Here is a 22208-nt window from a genome sequence, read left to right as displayed (position 1 = left end):
ATACTTAGTACTGTTTTTTCTCAGGAAGCTGAGAAATGTTATAATATAGTGATTAACGCTGGCCGTGGAGCTGCTGTTTCCTTGCCAATAAAGGGCAGAGTCTTTAAAAACACTCCATTCATTTTTAGCCTCCCTTGTGTTCCTTTTTAGGTTCCTTTCCCCACTCCTGATCTACGTTATGAAAATATTGTTATTTAAAGAGACTTTTAATTGTAATGTGCAATGAATGCATACATTGGTTTTATGGTCTGCTTCAAAAATGCTGTGATTTTTAAAAACAAATACCCATATTATTAATGCATTTCAAACACTAACAAACCAAATGAAAAACTTGGTGAAGATAAAGCTGCAAATACGTATTTATTAATTACATCACTCATTACTTTAGTTATAACAAAAGAACAGATGTTTGAATGTCAGGAAACTAGAAGGTTATAGTTCAAAACAAACAAATGTCAGAAAATCTCAAGTGCCTGTACCAAGTCATTTTTTGAGATGGCAAGAATGCATTAGAGGACTTCACTAAAAATGAAATATCATTCTCTCTCAATGAACATGTCTCAGACACTCTGTGTTATATACCCAGACTTTGCCAAAATACTCTTTTGGCAGGAAGAAACACATTTGTGAAATGTCAAGCTATAGGATCTTTACTATGGAATTCAGGAGAGCTCAAAATTGCCCTATAATGGAAAGTTTCTTACAACCTCAACTGTGGAGTCACAGCTGTGCTGCCATAATACTGCTGCTCTGAGTGTTTCAACACACTGAGTCTTCACAAAATACCAGGATTGCTCTCTTAATTGCCTGACTGAGGCAATGAAAATGGAACAATCTGAACCCACCTGCAGGATGCAACTAATGTCCTTTGCATATATACAAACTCCAAGTTCTGAATTGTCTGTTGACAGCTAATCTAAGCTTTTGGAGTTTGGTCTAATGTTTCCGTGGAACTTCGTTGGAAAGTAGTTGGAAAAATGATGCTGTCTGACCTTAGACTAGAGAAGAAAGGTACAAGTTATTGCTTGCGCTTTCATATGAGGATACCTCCAGGTAAGGAAACCGAGATTTGTTAATTAAGTTTGAGTTAAAAAATCAGCTGGCATCAGAATAGGTTAAAATAACTGGGCAAAATTCTTTTCCATTTTAATTAAGGTAACATCTATCTACAATAAACTAACGTCATCTTGATCACAGGCAATAGTGCAGAAGTGCGCACTCACAAATACTCATCAGTAGTAAAAACAGATTTTTCATATGCACTTTTTATTTGCATTACTTTAGGCTTTCACAAAGCAAGATTTCAAATTTAAAGCTCCTCAGCATTACCCATGTTACTATTTTAAATCTCACTATTTCTTTCTGTGGAAAATGAATAATTTCTTTCTCTACAGCTCTTGGATTTGTTTCTTCATTCTGGCATACATACAACAGTTAAATCATTTTTGCACCTTTTGACCTTAAAGCTAGCCACATGATCATGTATTTCACTGAAACTCTTTCACTAGTGCTATGATCAATTCAGCTGCAGATTCATGCCAATCTCATTACAGTTAAGCAGTGTTACCATTAAAATTGCATTTGATCAACAGCACAGGATAAGAAAATTGAGCATTTTTATTCCTATTTTAAAGTTTAAATAGCTTTTTCCTATTCTCTCTGCCAAAAACCAGACTTGCCCAGGTTATGGTACTACAAATGAGCACTGCACTGAGAGATCCCTTTCTTTTGATTTGTACTTGGGTCTATGACTTCTTAGATTATTAGCTGACAAAAGGCAAAATGCACTATTTCTAATTTGCATCTTGGAAAGATGCAATGTGCTTTCTTCAGCAAAGAAACAGCTAGCGAACAGGAGCAGCTAACAGGAGCTTTGCAAGGGAGTTCTCCAGGTGAAGGAGGAGCGATTACGTGACCCATGGAGTAAGTTTGTCTGTAGTGTGTGTCTGTTTGTGTTGCGCTTGCTGCTTGACTGAAATATACCACGTGGTCTGTTTGTTTGGGGGACCGTGTGCTCAGCCTAGCAGCTTGCCAGGCAAGGCTGAGAACTTCTTAATACGGCTTTGATCCCTAAGCCCTTTAGCACCCATCAACCCTTAACCATGGGGTGGGGCTACTCGGAAAGACCAAGGCTTTCAAAAACCCATTCCTAAGCAACTAGAGGACCTAGCAAACAGGAGAGGCTAACGGAGGAGTTTTGTGATGTAGTTCTTGAGTTAAAGGAGGAGCTCTACCCTTGGGGTAGAGTTTGTCATCTGCAGCGTGCATGTTTGTGATGAGCTTGCTGCTTGACTGAAATATACCATGTGACCTGTTTGTTTGTGGGACCATGTGCTGAGCCAGAGGAGCTAGTGAACAGGAGTAGCTAACAAGAGTTTTGCAAGGGAGTTTAGAGGGTGTGTGCGCGCGTGCACGTGTTTGGTGGCGGCGGCGGCTAAATACACTTAACGTTCTTTAAACTTAAAGCCAAAAACACCCCCTGGTAAAACCAAATCAACAACAAAGGAAGGAGCTGCAGGTGTAGAAAGAGAATTCAGGCAGAAGTCCAACCAACCAACCAACCGAGTACCCACTTTATTGTACCCAATGCAGCATGTATGATCGCCTGCCTTATGGGCGGGTGGCGTAGGTGTGCATTTAGTGCAAGGAGCTCCTGGCCCTCAGAGTATGGGCTTTGGAGACCAGAGTGGCTGAACTGGAGGAGCTAAGGGAGACAGAGAGGTACATAGATGAGGCTTTCTGGGACACAGTAGAACGGTTCCATCCCCAATCTGACAGCCTCTGTGCAGTTGAGGGGATGAAAGTCTCATGGAAGGAGAATATCTAACTGGAACAGAGGGAAACAATCCCACAGTTGGGATCCTCCTTCCAGATGGTGTTGTGGTATAATCGTGCACTGAGAATACCTCTCTGCTTGAGGGAACTCGTTACTAGGAAGAGACAGTTAATAATGATGGAGGATTTGATCATTAGAAACAGATAGCTGGGTTTGCAATGACTGGAAGAACTCCATGGTGACTTGCCTGCCTGATGCGAAGGTTGCAGATCTCTTGAGACATCTAGATAGACTTGTGTGGTTCCAGAAAGGAGCTGGTGGTTATGGTACATGTAGTTACCAATGACACAGAAGGTCTTGTGGGCCAAATTTAGGCTGCAAGGTAAGATGTTAAAGTCCAGGATCTCCATGGTACCATTCTCTGAAATGCTTCCAGTTCCACATACAGGGGCAATTAGACAGGCAGAGCTGTAGCATCTCAATGTGTGGATAAGACGACTGTGTAGGGAGGAGGGGTTTAGATTTATTAGGAACTGGGGAAACTTTTGAGAAAGGGGGAGCCTATACAGGAAGGATGGGCTCCACCTAAACCAAAATGGAATCAAATTGTTGGCACTTAACATTAAAAAGGTTGTAGAGCAGTTTTTAAACTAAGGGTTGGAGAAAGACGACAGGTGCGGAGGAGAACCTGGTTTGGATAGACACATTCCTTAGGGGAGGATCTATTAATAGAGATTCTTTATGTCCCAGTAAGGAGGAGAGGATGGAAAATGATAAAATATGAGTAGGATCTGCTGAGAAACAGTCACATAAAAAAGAATCCCATTTAATTACATCATGTAATGGCAGACAGCTAAAAAGTGACAAGTTTTTAAAGTGCTTATATACCAGGGATTGGCAACCTCTGGCATGCGGCTCACCAGGGTAAGCACTCTGGTGGGCCGGGCCAGTGTGTTTACCTTCTGTGTCCACAGGTTTGGCCGATTGCAGCTCCTACTGGCCGTGGTTCGCCACTCCAAGCCAATGGGGGCTGCAGGAAGCGGCGTGGGCCGAGGGATATGCTGGCCATGGCTTCCCACAGCCCCCATTGGCCTGGAGCAGCGAACCGCGGCCGGTGGGAGCTGTGATCAGCCGAACCTGCAGACGTTGCAGGTAAACAAACTGGCCCGGTCTGCCAGGGTGCTTACCCTGGCGAGTCATGTGCCAGAGGTTGCCGACCCGCTACACAAATGCTAGAAGTCTAAATAATAAGATGGGTGAATTCAAGTGCCTCACATTAAATGCTACAATAAGCATCACAGAAACTTGGTGGAATGAAGATAATCAATGGGACACAGTAATACCAGAGTACAAAATATATAGGAAGGACAGAACAGGTCGTGCTGGTGGGGGAGTGGCACTATATGTGCAAAAAACAATCAAATGACTTAAAAATTTTACAAGAACCAAACTGTACCACAGAATCTCAATGGATAATAATTCCATGCTCCAATAGCAGCAGTAGGAATATATTACTGACCACCTGACAAGGATGGTGATAATGACTGGTAAATGCTCAAGGAGATTAGAGAGGCTATTAAAATAAAAAACTCAATAATAATAATAATAATAATAGGGAAATTCAACTATCCCCATATTGACTGGGTACATGTTACCTCAGGACAGGATGCAAAGATAAAGTTTCTTGACAACTTAAATGACTGCTTCTTGGAGCAGCTAGTCCTGGAACCCACAAGAGGAGAGACAATTCTTGATTTAGTCCTAAGCAGAGCCCAGGATCTGGGTCAAGAGGTGAATATAGCTGGACCACTTGTTAATAGTGACCATAATATTATGAAATTTAACATCCCTATGGTGGGCAAAATACCACAGCAGCCTGACAATGTAGCATTTAATTTCAGAAAGGGGAACTACCCAAAAATGAGGAAGTTAGACAGAAATGAAAAGGTACAGTGCCAAAAGTGAAATCCCTGCAAGCTGCACGGAAATTTTTTAAAGCCACCATAAGAGAGGCTCAACTTCAATGTATTCCCTAAATTAAAAAACACAGTAAGAAAACAAAAGTGCCACCATGGCTAAACAATAAAGTAAAAGAAGCAGTGACAGACAAAAACGCATCCTTTAAAAAGTGGAAGTTAAATCTTAGTGAGGAAAATAGAAAGGAGCATAAACTCTGGCAAATGAAGTGTAAAAATATAATTAGGAAAGTCAAAAAAGAACTTGAAGAACAGCTAGCCAAACACTCAAAAAGTAATAGCAAAAAAAAAAATAAAAAAAAATGTAAGTACATCAGAAGCAGGAAACCTGCTAAACAACCAGTGAGGACACTGGACAATCGAGATGCTAAAGGAGCACTCAAGTATGATAAGGCCATTGCGGAGAAACTAAATGAATTATTTGTATCGGTCTCAAGAGCTGATCATGTGAGGGAAATTCCCAAACCTGAGCCATTCTGTTTAGATGACAAATCTGAGAAATTGTTGCAGATTGAGGTGTCAGAGGAGGTTTTTGGAACAAATTGATAAACTAAACCACAATAATTTATCAGACCCAGATGGTATTCACTTAAAGAGTTCTGAAGGAATTCAAATGTGAAATTGCAGGACTATCAGTTCACTCAGCTTCTGTATCAAATGACTGGAGGATAGCTAATGTGATGCCAATTTTTTTAAAAGGGCTCCAGAGGTAACCCTGACAATTACAGGCCGATAAGCCTGTAGATTTCAGTTCTGGTCAAACTGGTTGAAACTATAGTAAAGAACAAAATTGTCAGACACATAGATGAACATAATTTGTTGGGAAGAGTCAACATGGTTTTTGTAAAGGGAAATCATGCCTCACCAATCTACTAGAATTCTTTGAGGTCATCAACAAGCATGTGGACAAGGGGGATCCAGTGGATATAGTATATTTAGATTTTCAGAAAGTCTTTGACAAGGTCCCTCACCAAAGGCTCTTAAGTAAAGTAACCTGTCATGGGATAAGAGGGACGGTCCTCTCATGGATTAGTAACTGATTAAAAGATAGGAAACAAAGAGTAGGAATAAATGGTCAAGTTTCAGAATGCAAAGACATAAATAGTGCTGTCCACAGTCCTATTCAACATATTCATAAATGATCTGAAAAGAGGGGTAAACAGTGAGGTGGCAAAATTTGCAGATGATACAAAACTACTCGCAATAGTTAAGTCCAAAGCAGACTGCGAAAAGCTACAAAGAGATCACACAAAACTGGGTGACTGGACAACAAAAATGGCTGATGAAATTCAATATTGATAAATGCAAAGTAATGCACATTGGAAAACATAATCCCAACTATACATATAAAATGGCGGGGTCTAAATTAGCTGTTACCACTCAAAGATCTTGGAGTCATTGTGGATAGTTCTCTGAAAACATCCACTCAATGTGCAGTGGCAGTCAAAAAGGCATGCAGAATGTTCAGAATCATTAAGAAAGAGTTAGATAATAAGACAGAAAATATATTGCCTCTATATAAATCCATGGTACATCCACATACCGTGTGCAGATGTGGTCACTCCCATCTCAAAAAAGATATACTGGAATTGGAAAAGGTACAGAAAAGGGCAATAAAAATGATTACGGGTGTGGAATGGCTTCCATAGGAAGAGATTAAGAAAACTGGGACTTTTGAGCTTAAGGGGCGGATATGATAGAGGTCTGTAAAATCATGAGTGGTATGGAGAAAGTAAGCAAGGAAGTGTTATTTACTCCTTCTCCTAACACATGAACTAGGGGTCACCAAATGAAATTAACAGTCAGCAGGTTTAACAGAAACAAAAGGAAGTACTTTTTCATACAACGCACAGTCAACCTATGGAAGTCCGTGCCAGAGCATGTTGTGAAGGCCAAGACCATAATTGGGTTCAAAAAAAGAACTAAATGGGTTCATAGAAGATAGGTCCTTCAATGGCTATTAGTCAGGATGTGCAGGGATGGTGTCCCTAGCCTATTTGCCAGAAGCTGGGAATGGGAAACAGAGGATGGATCATTTGATGATTACCTGTTCTGTTCATTCCCTCTGGGGTACCTGGCATTGGCCACTGTCAGAAGACAGAATTCTGGACTAGATGGACCTTTGGTCTGACCCAGTATGGTCAGTCTTCTGTTCAGAAGCATAATCATATACTTCATGGGAGATGTGGCATAGTTACTAGAATATTTCAGAATGGATTTTGCTGATAGAAGCTCATATAAGGCATTAAACTACTAGCACCATTAAGAGTTGTGAAAGCAGCAATTTTGCTTTTGATTTTTCTTGCTATGCAACAGCTCTGTCAGAGCAGTGGTCTGTGATGGCCTTTCCAGCTTCCACCAACTACTTTCTGAAGAGGTGGGCTCTCACTGATATAGTAACTGAAGCCAATATCAGTGCTCCAAAAAGGTCCTTGAGTCACTGCTCCAAGTGAGATTGTATTAATGTGACCACACCTCCTCCTTCCAATTCTGTAGGGTGAGACTGGCAGGGCTCACAGACAAATAGTAAATCCCATGGAAGTAGCATTCAACTGGTATTTTTTAAAAGGTGGGGGAGGGAAGAGTAAGGGGTGGAAGGAAACAGATGTAGCCTCCCAGTGAGCTGGACTGAACAATAAGACATGAATTATGAGTTTCTGCCCAGAGCAATGGATTCAATGTGCAAGAATCCCCAACTCCATCCAGCAGAAGCTGCTCACAAGAAGAGGCAAATTATCCAATATGGGAAACTGTAGAAAATCTCTGCGAATGTCTTAATTTATGTAAATATCAAGTCACTCAGGATGGTACAGAATGAGAATTTTTGAAGGCAGGATTTCAACTCAGATCACCTTCAGTGGGAAAGGAGGGAGGGAAATTTTTCTACTGCTACTGAGTCTCTTCTCCTGTAGGGAGCTCAATCTGAACTCTCACACTTGCACTTCTCTGTCAAGAGGCTATGCACACAAGTAGTAAATCGAACAGAAAATCATATTTATTTTTCTTTACACATGGCAAAGCCAAAAAGTTACTGCTATCTGAAGCTGCTCTATCTTCCTGACTCTGTAGGAGTACAGGTAGGCTATGGCATGCCATATATTATCACTTTTACTTTTTTCCATTTTTTTTAGAAAGAGAAAAGGGAGGTGGTTTCCACTCTACACTGAGTATATTTTAAATTTTCTGTTAACTTGTTTGTTTTTTTCCCAAAAAGAAGAACTTGTATAATGTACTGATTTGCTGTGTACTACCAGCATAACAGATTGATTCCATGTTACATTTAAGTAGTAAGGAGTCATGGTAAAATGTTTTACAATTATTATATAATGCAGCATTTTAATTTTCTAGTTTGTAGATTTTAATCCAACACAGCACATTCCTGCACCCACGCTGTGCAGTTACAGTAGATGTTTCATCAGCCAAGCAAGGCTGAAGACAAAAATATTTAATGGAGACAAAAGCTCTACAGAAATGCCAGCAAGCTAAAGGGAAGGAATGCATGATAAATGAAGAATGTAACCAGAGATAACTGGTAGGGGCAAATTGAGCTTTGTGCAATTCCACTCAAAACTTAAAATGCTGATTACTACTATACATTATACTGGGCAAAATAAAGACTTGTTTAAAGCAACTAACACTTCTGTTGAACAATAGTTCGTTGTCAAAGCTGTTATCCCTGGATAGCAAAATTGTATCCTAGTGGCAATTTTAGAAAAATATTTTTAATACAGAGGGCCTTTTTATTCAATAAAAAAAAAGTAAATGTAGTTCGTAGAGAAAGGTTTTAACCGGGTCACTTCTTGATGTTCAGATAACACAAGTACTTCACAATTAGTGAAATGCTCAGCATTTCCCCTCTATTTATGCTTGTGCTACATGCTATACCACAAAGAAGCAACCAATATGTTTTTCCAGACATCAAACAAAAAAATTTCTGGGAAGGACATGTAGAATATCTGATTGTACCTTGGGAAAAACTAATTAACACCCTGTCTCACATGATTTATACAGTAAGATACAAATAACCCCTATTATATTATATTGCATAAACCTCACTTATCTCCTGCATCCTTGATCAATGTCACATATCTCCTAGACTGTACATGTGGGGAACGGTCTTTGATCAATTTCTCTGTAGCATGTCATATGGCACTATATCTATAGCAGGGGTAGGCAACCTATGGCACGTGTGCTGAAGGCGCCATGCAAGCTGATTTTCAATGGCACTCACGCTGCCTGGGTCAGGCCAGCGGCCCAGGGGGCTCTGCATTTTAATTTAATTTTAAATGACGCTTCTTAAACATTTTTAAAACCTTATATACTTTACATACAACAATAGTTTAGTTATATATTATAGGCTTATAGAAAGAGACCTTCTAAAAATGTTAATATATTACTGGCACGCAAAACCTTAAATTAGAGTGATTAAGTGAAGACTTGGCACACTGCTTCTGAAAGGTTGCCGACTCCATATCTATAGAGCGTGTTTACAGAAGTTATGTAGTGCAGGCAATATACGATGCAAAGCAAAGATGGGTGGGTCATGTAGACTGCAGGCAAGACAATAGGTGGACAACCTGCATCAGTAACCGGATCCCCAGAGACCCCAAGTGACCACTGGGGAGACCAAAAATGTGCTGGGCCGATCCCATGATAAAACTCTTTGGCCATAAGTGAAAAGAACGCGCTTGCAACAAAATGGAGTGGTGTGGCGTTGACTTGCATTTGTGGAGGGACAGACAAGGAAAATCTGGACAAAGGTGATTTACAGAAGTTGATTGTTTCAGCAAGTTCTTTCATTGCTGTCCAAACCAAGATCCTTTCTAATTCCTATGGCCTTCCCTCTAGGTTTATGATCGCAGTGAGCTGCACTATTCAGAGCACCAATGGACCAGTGTTAACAGGTTTGTAACCAGTGTGTTAAAACATTGTACATTATAAATGTCTACATCTTTTCAATCATTCCTCAGTCATGTTTTCCCAATTATATAAAAAGTAATAGGTTTTTTTCCTTCCCTCCCAACTCACAATCACAGTTGGAAATTAAGTGGCATACATGTTGGCCCTACCGAACAAAACGGGATTCCTTAACTCTTTGAAGTAGATGAAAAGGAGCAAGAACTTCGAAAAACTTTTAACCAAATCGAAGAGTTAAAATGCTAGCTTCCCTCAAATTTTCAGATTAAATTAGGTCTTGTAAAACACAGTGCTTTTTTTAAATTAAATAAAAGTTTTTCCAACTACCAGTCTTGAAACAAGTGACTACACAGGGCTTCTGTGACAGGGGCAGGGTAGAATCCTGTTCTTGAGGGCAGCATTTAACTGCCTTAACAATGACACCCTCCATTCTCTTCCTGCACGCCACTGCTTAATTCACTACACCCCTCCCAACTTCTGGTACACGTGAAACGGGTCCTGGAGACTATAGCCTCCCTTTCACTAAAGGAAAAAAATGTGTGTGATCATGTAATTAAAGTTTGTATCACATTGCTTGTATGCACAAAGGGTGCATAGACAGCCTTAATTCTGGCATTTCCTAACTTCTAAATGCTTGACTTTGCAACTGTAATGGTTTTCTTTTAACATAGGTTTTGTGTAAATTCCTTGCTTTTTAAAAAAAGAAACAAACAACAAAAATTGTATCCAATAGCATCATACTGACACCTACATGGATGATTAGTACCGTTGGAATCTTTAGATCTCCCACACAGACTTCTGCCATTTGAACTAAGAGTTCCCCAAACTGTTGGGTGTGCCCCATAAGGAGGCCTGAGGGATATTCAGGGAGTCTACCACGGTCTGAGGGGCAAGAGATGGGTAGGAAGCACCACCCAGTCCCACTCTGCCCCAGCCCAGTTCTAGCCCCAGCCACAGCTCCACTCCACCCCCTGCTCTGCCCCCAGTTCAGCTCTAGTTGCAGACACAGCTCTACTCCATCCCCTGTTCGTCACCCAGCCCAGTTCTGCCCTCATCCCCTCTCTGCCCCCAGGTGAACTCCGCCTCTGCCCCAATTCCTCGCCCATCCACAGTTCTGCCCCCAGCTCCAAATCAACTCAAGCTCCTCCATTATTGGTATGGAGCATGACAAGAAAAGTTTGGGCACCACTGTTCTGTGTGGTCCGGCAGGAGAGGGGGAGATGAAACACACACACTGACAGTGGGTTTCAACGATATTTTCTGGCAGCAGAGGAAGCTCAGGAATCTTAAATTCCACTCCAGCCTTTGGAGGGAGTGTCTCTGGTGGACACAGACTTCTTCTACTCCACGCCCTGCAACATGTCCGTCTTCTTCCCACCCCTCGCTCTTCGTCCTAGTGCCAGTCTCCTCACCTAGCCAGTCCCAGCCTCCACTCCTCAGTCTTCTAACCCTAATCCCAATCTCACTGCCCAACAAATCCTTGTCCCACCCCCGGATGCCACTATACTCCTTGTTCAGCTATTCCCAGTTACTCCTCACCCCCTGGCTTCTTGCCCATCCAGTTCCCTCTCTCTAGAACCATGTCTAATCTGTTTTCCCTTGTTTCCCCCACCTCCAGTCCCATCCTCCACTACCCAGGTTCTCCATCCTCACTGGCTTTCAATCTCAGTCTCTCCCCTTAGGTTCCTTGCAATCTGTCTCCCAGTTCCAGTCTCTCTGCCCAGCCAATCCCAGTCACCTCTGCCCAATTCTTTGCCCCAATCTACTTCTTCCCTTTCCCTTCCTCCTACATACAGCTCTTGTGCCCTCTGCATTCACATCAGACAGCTTCCTGCTGCTCACTTCCTGGGTCCAGTTGCAGTGCACTGAGAACATAAGAGAGTCAGCCTCCCTGCTTTCAGTCCTGGTGCCCAGCTGTGGCCCGCAGCAGCAATTACAGGGCAAGTCTTGCTCAGCATGGACAGAATCTTCAAAGAAATTAGCTGTGAAGTTCTGGCAAGTCATCATCAAACAAGTGTGAAATGCAATTATTCAAACTTGGCCAAGATCATTCTGATTTTAACAGAGATGGAGAAAAGCAAATCCCTGACACATTGTTACCCCTACCCCCTGCCAAATGTCAAGACTCTGCTTCAAAGCATGGGGGTGCTATAGCTTCCAAAAGAAAAGGTCTCCAGAATTTTTTATTATGAGCAAAAAATCTTTTTTCTAGCCTCATTCTCAGAAATGCCTGAACCACTTTGCTTTAAATGTTGAAAAATGTTGGGTAAGGCAGACACCTGACTTGGAAAATGTCAGACCCAAAGGTTAAGTTTTGGCAAAGTTATACGCTAATGAACATGTGGTTGTGGGAGATGTCGGGCAATCTTAATAATGGTGCTACCAATCTTGTCTATAAAAATCACTGTTACAGCAATGCAATCTTATTGTCCTCAAATTACCATTTATACTAGTAATACCTTATAAGCTTCAATGGAATTGCACAGGTGTAACTAAGCACATAGTTTGAGGACAATGGAGCTGCTAAGGAGCACTGCAAACAGAAATTACTTAACAATGTTCTTGATGCATAAACCAGAAGTGTGTCCAATTTACTTTTAACAGAGTTGTGTTGGTTCTGCAGGATTGATACACTAGCAAACAAAACAAAAAAAAATAGTAAGTCAAATCACTAAGTAGGCAAATATGACCGAAGGAATTAGTGAAGGATGAACCAATTTTCAAACTTTTTGTTTTTAAAAATAAAAAAAACACCCTTTGTTAATTAAAGGTCTTAAAAGTTTAAAAGCACTGCTGTTCAGTTAAGAAAGTTTTGTTTTCACTTGCTCGTTTTGAGTTTTAAGCCTTATCTACACTGATTTAGTTAAACTAGTGCAAACCTTTATGCAGTCATACGTATATTGACTTAAAACTGCTTATACGGGTTTAGCTTGCCCTGTAAATTTACCAACATGAGCTAAACAGATATAAACTGGATTTAAATTAACTTAAGAGTGTCCACACAAGATTTTGCAATTGTTTAACAAAACCACTTTCAAACCACAGTTTTAAACTAGTGCAACTTTGTGTGTACATGGGGCTTCTGATATGTCTGACACTTGGATTTTCCCCTGAAAACAAATATTGTAATCTTACTGATAATGTTATGCTACAGTAAACCTCAACTACCTATGGACTAAGTACTAGCAAATACAGTTAATCTATCTTTCAGGAGGTACACTGAAAGTGGTGATATTGCTTGGTTTCAAATCTATTTCCAAAGTTTCAGTCACAAAGAACAGAAAACAGGCTTAAGTTTACTTACCTCTTTTTGGCTTCTTCATATTGCCAGCTCAGTCTTACTTTGTCCACAAGTCTCATTTTATCATCAAAGCAAAACTTTTTTTTGGAGTTGAGGACCAGGAAGAGAAGGAAAGGTGGCAAAATACAACACACATTAGTAACAAACATTGTAAAAAGAATATAAATAAAATGTTGTCTCCCCACCCAAGCTTACCAAAAAACTATCAATGTTTCAAATAAAAATGTGTCTGCAAGAGATAGTTTGGATTCTTAAGATATGAAATTGTGTTCTTAATAAATTACCTAAAGGTGCAGTAACTGTAAAGTTAGCCCTCTCAGTAAACTGGCTTTATGGAAATAAAATGAGTTAGTAACACTTAATTATGCATTGTTAAGACCTTCCTAAATCAGAGCTCAAAATGTAAAGAATAAGATGAATCAAAGGAGTGCAATATTTAATTGCTTATTACAGTAGTATTCTTATTTTATGGGAAAAGTCAGTGCAAAGTCATTGGGGTTTTGCTTTCAAAGCAAAAAGACAGATGTTCCCTATATGTTGAAGCATTACTAAGTATTTTAGTCCCTGAAATCCATGGTTCTTTGCCTTAAATTTATCTAGAAATAAACAACAAATTAATCAGTTTTATTCGAACATGCTATAACTGCTTCTTGAATCAAAAGGTTGCAACACTGTTGCCATGCCGCAATTCTTACTGTAGCAAAGCAAGCTCACTTCTGCAAACCCTCCTTGGGCAATATGCCCCATCACATGCAGCTTTAGTTCCTCCCCAAGCCAGCCACATATAGCTTAATAGCTATAACTTCTCTGGATCCCCATACATACCAGATCACTGAGTTTTTAGTCCCTTATCAGTTCCCTGTCCTACTCTATGCATTTTCAGGCACAGGTAACACAATCCACCAATTTCCCATTCACAACCACCAGCTGATACTAATTCCCCCACTGCAGAATATTTTTCAAATTCAAGAGTGCAAGGGTTATCCCTATGCCGATATACATTTATATTTTCTAACCAAATGTATGCTATACAGTCTTCAAAATATACCATAGTTGGTTTGTCGTGGATGGTATTCAATGTGCATTCTGCAGCAGAGAACATGGCTATTATCCTTTTGGTAAACTAGGACACTGCAATCTGATCCACCACCAGTTTCAACAAATTTGTACCACACGACTCTCACTTTGGACCATATGAGAAAAGTTTAGTGCCAGATCAGTTTCTTCAAACTCTTCACAGACCACAATCACGTCATATTTATAAAAATTTCCCTTTCTACTCACCCATCACACATGGGTGAGTAGAAAGGGACTTGAGGGAAAATAGACCAAAGAAAAAATGCATGGTATACAACACTCAGAAAAAGCAGTTAACTTAAAGTTCCTGAATTGAAACAAGCTCTGTATCTGAAGTAACATTCAAATTCTTATACTATCTCACTGTGAATGAGCTCTCAACTCCACTTCAAATTTCCTCAGAAGCAGTTGCTTACTTTTTGCCCATGAAATCCTAATTCAAATGACCAAAGTAACAGTGCATGGTAACCACTTTAACAGGCATGCACACGACAGTGTAATTCACATTGGGTTGTTTAAGTGTGGTGCTCTTTTACTTTTCTTGAACATGTTTTAAAGAAGGGCTTGAAGGAAATTACAGCGAAAGCCTGACCAACCAGCTTAAGAAAGAAGTGGATTCTTATTTAAAAAAAACAAAATATTAGAGCCCTAATTTAAATTGTAAATTTCCCTTTATTTTGGAAGAAAGGAGTAGATATCAATTTAGATCTTGAATCTTTTAATCCATATGAAAAGACAAAACCAAGTGTGGGTAAAAAAACACTTGACAGGTCATAGGGTAACAGGTCCTTGAGGCAAATGTAAAACTGGGCGCTTACAATCCTTTATTTTTTACCCTCCAGCATGGCTGTAATACTAGTAAAAGTTTGATGCTTGGTGCCAACAGCTGGCAACAATTGCACTATGAACAGGCAAAACCATAGACTGGGAAGCTTGTGAACATGCCCGTGGGGAACTATTATTCAGGGTCTACTTTGCCATCTGGCCATTAGTCATGTCAATGGTAAGAAAGTGATTGCTTCAGCCCAGACTGATGGAACTGAGGAGCAGATTCCTTTGTAAACATTTCACAAAGGCCTTTTGCATGTTTGAGGATTAGAATCACAAAGCACATAACTAGTGAACATTATTTGTACACTATTAAACCAAAATGGATTCTTTTAAAAATGGAGGGAAAAAACACAGTATTTTCTTCCAAGCATCCATTCCACTGCAGCCAAAACATCTTTGAATTAAAATGGAAAATGAACCATAATCATGTGATTAACACAAAAGCAGCTTATTTTCCACAGCAAACATCTTGCATTGGAACACATACCTCTCCAGTGATGTCAGTTTGAGAACAAGCATCACAGTGTTGTTGAGGTAAACAGGAATCACTCAGTGAACTAGAATTGTGCTGGAGACCTTGCAGAGAGTCTGTAATACAACAGCTATTCCTGAATCCATCTGTTAGCTTTGCCAGGCTCTAAAAAAGAACATTAAAAAGGTGATCTAATAGAATCTAATTTTTGTTGTCCATTTTCAAAAAATAGTAAAATTACTCCACCCACTACTTTTTCTATTATTGGGATATAACAAGATGTTTATTAAAAAAAGCTACCTGTAAGAAAGTCAAATATATCATTTCATTCTGTGAAATGGGAACTTTGTTTTGAAAATAATCCATTTCCAAAACCCCCCAATGATTGTATACTGTATGTAAGTGTATATTAAAAGTAATGTAGTTTAAATCCAAGAACAACAAATAATTAAGAAATATCTGTCAAAGTTTCAGTTTTCAGAGCTGTGAATGGCTCTGACTTTATACATGGCAGCTGACAGCTTCCAGGACAGACAGCAGAGAAGGCCATGTCTTACCTGCCCCTGCCGCCAACACAGGACACTCCTCAGTGACTAATCCCTCACCCATCCTGAAAAAATATCACCCATTGCTTCAATTTTAATCACAGTTAATTTCACCCCTAGATTCTACAATCACAAGGTCCATGCAGCCAGAGAGGTTTTTCCACTTGGATTGCAAGAAGGGCAGCACTATGAAATCTATGGATCTGAGCAGATTGTGTAGGTAAGGGTGTAGAACAGCACAGAGGGAGAAAGGCAGGTAAGACACAATCATGCAAAATAGCAACTATCAGACAGAAGGCAAGTTTTCAATTTCTTAAATGAAATGTTAATTAAAAGAAGAAAGCCAATATCATGATTTTTATACAAGCTTAGACAGCAGGATTTGGGGTTTTTGAAGTTCCCATTAAACAGAGTTTCTCTTCAAGATAAATTGCCAACTTTTAATTTCATGATTTGATTATTCACCCTCTCCTGCAACCAAATGTTTTCAAAAGATTTTTTTTCTTTTGTCACAATGAAAACAAAAACCATAGTCTGGCATACATGAGAGAGACCACTGGCATCCTACACTGCAAAAAATTTAAACATAAAATATTTAAATAAACTTCTCCAACAAATTCCCAAAAAGAGATAACTCACACTAACAAATCCCATCAAACATTAAGTTAACCTACTATAACCATACTGACCAGCATCAGGAAGAAGACTGTTACTTAACAAAGAACTAACCTGATTCTAAACTACAGAGGCTCAGTGCTAGTGAAACAGAGTTTGCTGATTTTAGGTTCCCTATGGGGATTGCTAATTTGCAACAACCTGCAATTTATTAAGAAAAAAAGAACATAATATAGCTCAGTAGTTCTCAAACTGTAGCTCATAAAAAACTGCAGACAACATCGTACTACTGGCATCTCCTCTTTGCTTACAATTGGACAACTACAGAAGCAAGAAAAAAGCCCTTTCTGAAAGCCAATAGAGGAGAGGGGCCTGGTGCCCTCTGATTTCCACACATGCTCTACCACATTGTGTGGTCCCACTTTCATCTGCACTGCCCTGCTCAAAGCCATTCATCTCCACGAGGTACAGGAGAAATGTAGCTGTGCTGGGTGTAGGGCAATGGGGGTCTTCTGCCTGAAACTTCTCTCACTTCATAGCTCTATCCTGGGGACACTATGCCAAATACACACACTATCAGATACAATTTTGGGGCAATATTTACTTCATGTTAGATAGAAACAACTCTTCCACTTCAATATTTCCTACTCAATTTCCCAACCCAGTTAAAAAAAAAAGGAAAATCTCCCCAGGGCTGTCGATGGATGTTAAAATTACAGAAGAAAACACACACTGGAGCAGACAACAAAATTAGTATGAATGTATACTTGGTAGGCACGGGGGAAGAGCAGCTCTCAGAAGTCTAACTACGCACACAACCCTTTATAAACATTCCCTCATCTTTTTGGAGCAATGACACCACATATATGGCATTATTTCTAACCACAGCACCCAGTTTAAACCTGTCCACCTCTTCCTTCCTTGCCTCAGACTCTTCTCCCACATATCCTCATCCAATTATCATATTTCTACAACAGCCACAGCTTTCTGAGCACATACAGAAGACTGAGTCACCTCTGCTATGTTTAGGTCCACTGCCTACACCTTACAGATTTAGATTAAGAGGTAGTTATGAAGTTTTCTATTTCCTCTTTCTGGAATAGTTTACAAAGTGTTTACATAAAACTCCCAACTCCTCCATAACCACTGCTTTTTCCAAAATGTGTTTATTGTGAGAGATTTTTTTTCCCCTTCGCCTGCTAGTCAGACCTTAAAATGTAAAAGTAATATGGAAAATTTTAAACAGACTTCATACTGGGTCTACATAACTGAGATACTCATATTTTGAAATACTGTTATTTTGTTAAATCTTAAAATTGGATCAGGATTGTAAAGTATGCCGAAATTGAATAAAATATGTAACTAATTATGAAACAAATCAATATTAAAGACTATTGCACCACAAAATGCACTGGAAGAAATATACAATTGTGACAACTTCAATTCTCATCAGTAAAACAGATCTAAAACCAATGACTAATATCATCCTAAATTTCTCATTTGTTCTATATGACTTCTATTCCAGGCTTGCCAGAGGACACATTTCAGTCCATGGCATTTAACGTGATACTAGATTTGTAATTACTTAATAGTACTTTTCAGGCCACTACTATCACACTTAAAGTTTGGTTTAAAGGTGCAATTCTCAAGACTCCTCAGTCTGTCAGGTGGACACTGTGTTGCTGGGTTAAGACATAAGATTAAATAAAATAGTCTAGTGGGAGAGTTAAAACAAGGCCAGTAGTTGAGCTGATCCAAGATTTCTCACACACAAGCCTTTAAACTGCCAGCTACCTTCCCCAAATGTGCATTATAGAATCCAGGAAGAAATGCTTTTCTAATCATTCTCACTAGCCATGGCATGTGGAAGGCTGAAAACCATTTTAAAAGTTGGCCAATACAAAATAGCAAATATAGTGAAAGTTGCCAAGGAAGGTTGACATTTTTAATAGTGACTTCACTTTTCTGCCTACTTAGACAATGTTTTGGAGTCCATCAGCTGACCTTTGGGTAATGCTTCAGAGACTGAATAATTTTTAAACTATGGAAACATAATAAGAAGATTACAAGATACCCAGATAATTAAAAAAAGCTAACAGAACATGATGAAACTACTGCAGAGAGAGATGAAAGATACATTTGAAAGGCTATGTTAATCTACTAGGCTCCTAAAAGATATTGCCTTTCACATACAGCAGAGCTGATTTAACAGACTATCCTTGTCATCTTTCCAAGCCCACAGGCTCTCTGGATTTTTTAATAAGGTGTATAAAGCTAACGTATGGTATGAAGTTGAGATTTAAAAAAAGGAAAGGGGGAAGTTAATGCCTAATGATAGTGAGATAGGGATGAAGAGGCTTCATGCAACCATATGCAATTACATTCCAGTTATCTCGACTAGTGCATCATAGTACTGGTATTCCTCCGCTGGCTCTTGAAGCCAAAAAGGTGGATCACTGAATTTTTAAAAGGCCAAAGCACAAACTACAATGGTCAAGAGAGGCAAAAATATTATTAGAGGCCTGGATAGATTCTAAATGAGGATAAGTTAATAAAATAAACACTTCATAGTTTAAAGAAGACAGGAGGAAACGTAGTAAATATATAAAATAATAAGTGGATTAGCACATTCTCTTCTTTACCCTGTTTCATTATACAAACAACAAGAGAACACAAAATGAAATTAAAGACAAGTAACATAAAACCGATCAAATAATATATTTTCTTATGTAACAATTACTCTGTGGAACTCAAGGTATCCTTGAAGTCAAGAGTGTAAATGGATTCATATAAAGAGGAGACATTTATATGAATAAGAAAAGACGGTTACTCACCTTTGTAACTGTTGTTCTTCGAGATGTGTTGCTCATATCCATTCCAGTTAGGTGTACGCGCCGCGCGTGCACATTCGTCGGAAAACTTTTACCCTAGCAACTCAGTGGGCCGGCAGGTCACCCCCTAGAGTGGCGCCACCATGGCGCTCCATATATACTCCTGCCGGCCCACCCGCTCCTCAGTTCCTTCTTGCCGGCTACTCCGACAGTGGGGAAGGAGGGCGGGTGCGGAATGGATATGAGCAACACATCTCGAAGAACAACAGTTACAAAGGTGAGTAACCGTCTTTTCTTCTTCGAGTGATTGCTCATATCCATTCCAGTTAGGTGAATCCCAAGCCTTACAAAGGCGGTGGGGTCGGAGTGAAATGTGGCAGAATAAAACTGCTGAGCCAGAGGCTACAGCCTCTCTTGACTGCTGAACCAGGGCATACTGCGAAGCAAAGGTATGGACCGAAGACCAATGGAGCTTCGCGACAGATCTCGTGGGTAGAAACACGAGCCAGCAAGGCGGCAGATGAAGCCGGAGCCCTGGTAGAATGCACAGTGATGTGGCTTAGGGAAATATGAGCCAAATCATAACAAGTGGGGATGTCCGCCATCACCCAAGAGGAGATCCTCCGAGAGGAAAACAAGCAAGCCCTCCCTTTGGCCCGCTACCGGGCAGAGCTGGGGGCACCTTAGGAAATGATTCTGTCAATATAATGCGAGCACTCCACAGATGTCCAAGGAGTGCAACGGTTATGCCCATTGCGTTGAGCTGTGGGTAACATGAAAGGCCAAAACACCTTAGGGAGGAAAGCCGGGTGCGGTCATAACTGCACCTTGTCTTTGTGGAACCTAGTGTACGGCGGAACCCCCGTAAGAGCTCTGATCTCAGAGACCCGTCTGGCCAAGACTAGGTTGAGGACCCAGGGCGGGGCTGGGCGGCGCACCCGAGGGTGCAAGCGCTTCAAGCCCTTGAGGGGCCTCGAACCCATAGAGCGTGGGACACTGAACGTCCATCTTAGCCTGCTGGAAGGTAGAGATGGCTGCCGAGAGTATCCTCAGCGATGATACCGCCAGGTCCTGCCGCTGAAGGCCAGAGGCAGGCCAAATAGAGGGGATCGAGACCTCAGCAGGAGCAAGATCGAGCGTATTGCAGCTGTAAAAGAAACGCTTCCACCTGGCCCGGTACGTTGACCAGGTGGAAGGCTGCCTGTCACCCCGACTCAGGTACGCAGCAGCCACCGTGAGGCGAAGAGGCTGCAGGTCCGAGTGACGAAGCCTGTCGTTGCCCTGAGTGATGAGGTCTGGGCTGACAGGCCGAGCAACGTGGTATGCCAGTGCTGCCTGGACCACTCTGGAGTGATCATGATGATGCGCACTCTGCCCCTGCGGAGTTCGAGCAGGACCTAATGAACCAGTGGGAACAGTGGGAAGGCATAATGCAGTTGGCCTTTCCACGACATCAGGAATGCGTCCAAGAGCGATTCCGAGGAGAGACCTTGGAAGGAGCAGAACACCTGGCATTTCCTGCTCTCGCGGTGAGCGAACAGGTCTGTGTGAGGAAACATCTCCACTTCCGGAAAGCGGGACGCCTCACATGGGGCAGAGTGATCACTCGTAAGACAGGAAAGACCTGCTGAGTCAAAGAGGTAAGACGTTCCGAACGCCTGGGAGAAAGGACGTCGCCAGCTCCATCGAGTGGGCCATGCAAAAGACCCGGAAATGGATGGCCTCCTGACAAAAAATGGGGGGAGGACTATGTCCCCCCTGAATACTTATGAAGCACCTGGCCATCGTGTTGGCTGTAAACACCGAGATACAACGGCCTCGCAGCTGCCGCTGGAACCCCTGGCATGCCAGGCGGACTACTCTCATTTTTGGAGCATTAATGAGGAATGCCAGCTCCCTAGAAGACCAAAGGCCTTAAGCTCGGAGGTGACCATGAGCACTCGAGCAGAGAGATGATGCGTCCGCCGTCAGGGGCAGTGAGGGCTGGGGCGGATGAAACCGCATCCCTGTCCACACCAAGGAGGAAGTTAGCCACCACTCTAGGGAGCCTAAGGCGTCCGAGGGAACGGTAACTACCATGACCATTGGCTCCCTGTCCAAGCGGTACGCCGAGGTGAGCCGGACTTGGAGAGGACGGAGGCGGAGCTTGGCGTGTTTGGTTACAAACTTGCGGGCAACCATGGACCCAGGAGACTGAGACAAGAACGAGCTGAGGTCGTTGGGAAAGCCTTCAGACCTCAGATGATTGTTGCCATAGCCTAAAACCGCAGTTGTGATAAGCAGACTCCAGCTAGGTAGGAGACCAGGATAGCCCCTAGGAAGCCCAACCTCTGCGTGGGAACCAGAGTGGATTGCTCTATAGTAAACCGCAGGCCTTGACCTGTGAATAAGACCATGGCGATGTCCACGGGCTGAGTGGTTTGTGTCTCAGAGTCTCCTCGGATAAGCGAATCGTCCAGATACGGAAAAACGCATATCCGACATCAGCGACGGTAGGCGGCGACTATGGCCGGAAACCGGGAGTATTGACAGTCGGCTATAGAGCGGAGGCATCTCCCGTGCGGAGGGAAGATGGCATTGCGAAAGTACGCGTCCTTCATATCCAGGGCGGCATAGTAGCCCCCAGGAGGCAAGGATGGAATAATGGTTCCCAGGGATACCATGCAGAACTTCAACCTTATCCTAAACCGGTTGAGTCCATGCAGGACCAGGGAGGTCTGAGACCTGTGTTCGAGTGGGGGACTAGGGCATAACGGGAGAAAACCCCTTGCCCCTTTCACCCGCTGAAGGGGGACAGGGCTGGAGCAAATTAAAGGTGGTACCTATGCTCCATCGTGCGCAGGACCCAGCGATCTGAAAGTAACTGG

At 41.6% G+C, this 22208-nt stretch overlaps 1 protein-coding gene across 3 annotated transcripts in view; it reads right to left on the bottom strand.

Annotated features, from left to right (window-relative positions):
• The window catches only part of WWC3 (WWC family member 3), a 180692-nt gene that overhangs the window by 53597 nt on the left and 104887 nt on the right, over positions 1-22208 (bottom strand). For all 3 annotated transcript variants that reach the window (XM_030572575.1, XM_030572584.1, XM_030572564.1), the window contains 2 exons: positions 15366-15515; positions 12974-13047 (listed from right to left, as the gene is read on the bottom strand). In XM_030572575.1, coding sequence (XP_030428435.1) covers positions 12974-13047; positions 15366-15515 — 224 coding nt within the window. The remainder of the gene's footprint in view (positions 1-12973; positions 13048-15365; positions 15516-22208) is intronic.

Source organism: Gopherus evgoodei, chromosome 1 (assembly GCF_007399415.2).
Source record: "Gopherus evgoodei ecotype Sinaloan lineage chromosome 1, rGopEvg1_v1.p, whole genome shotgun sequence".
Taxonomy (NCBI): domain Eukaryota; kingdom Metazoa; phylum Chordata; order Testudines; family Testudinidae; genus Gopherus; species Gopherus evgoodei.
This window is presented reverse-complemented; position numbering and strand designations above follow the sequence as displayed.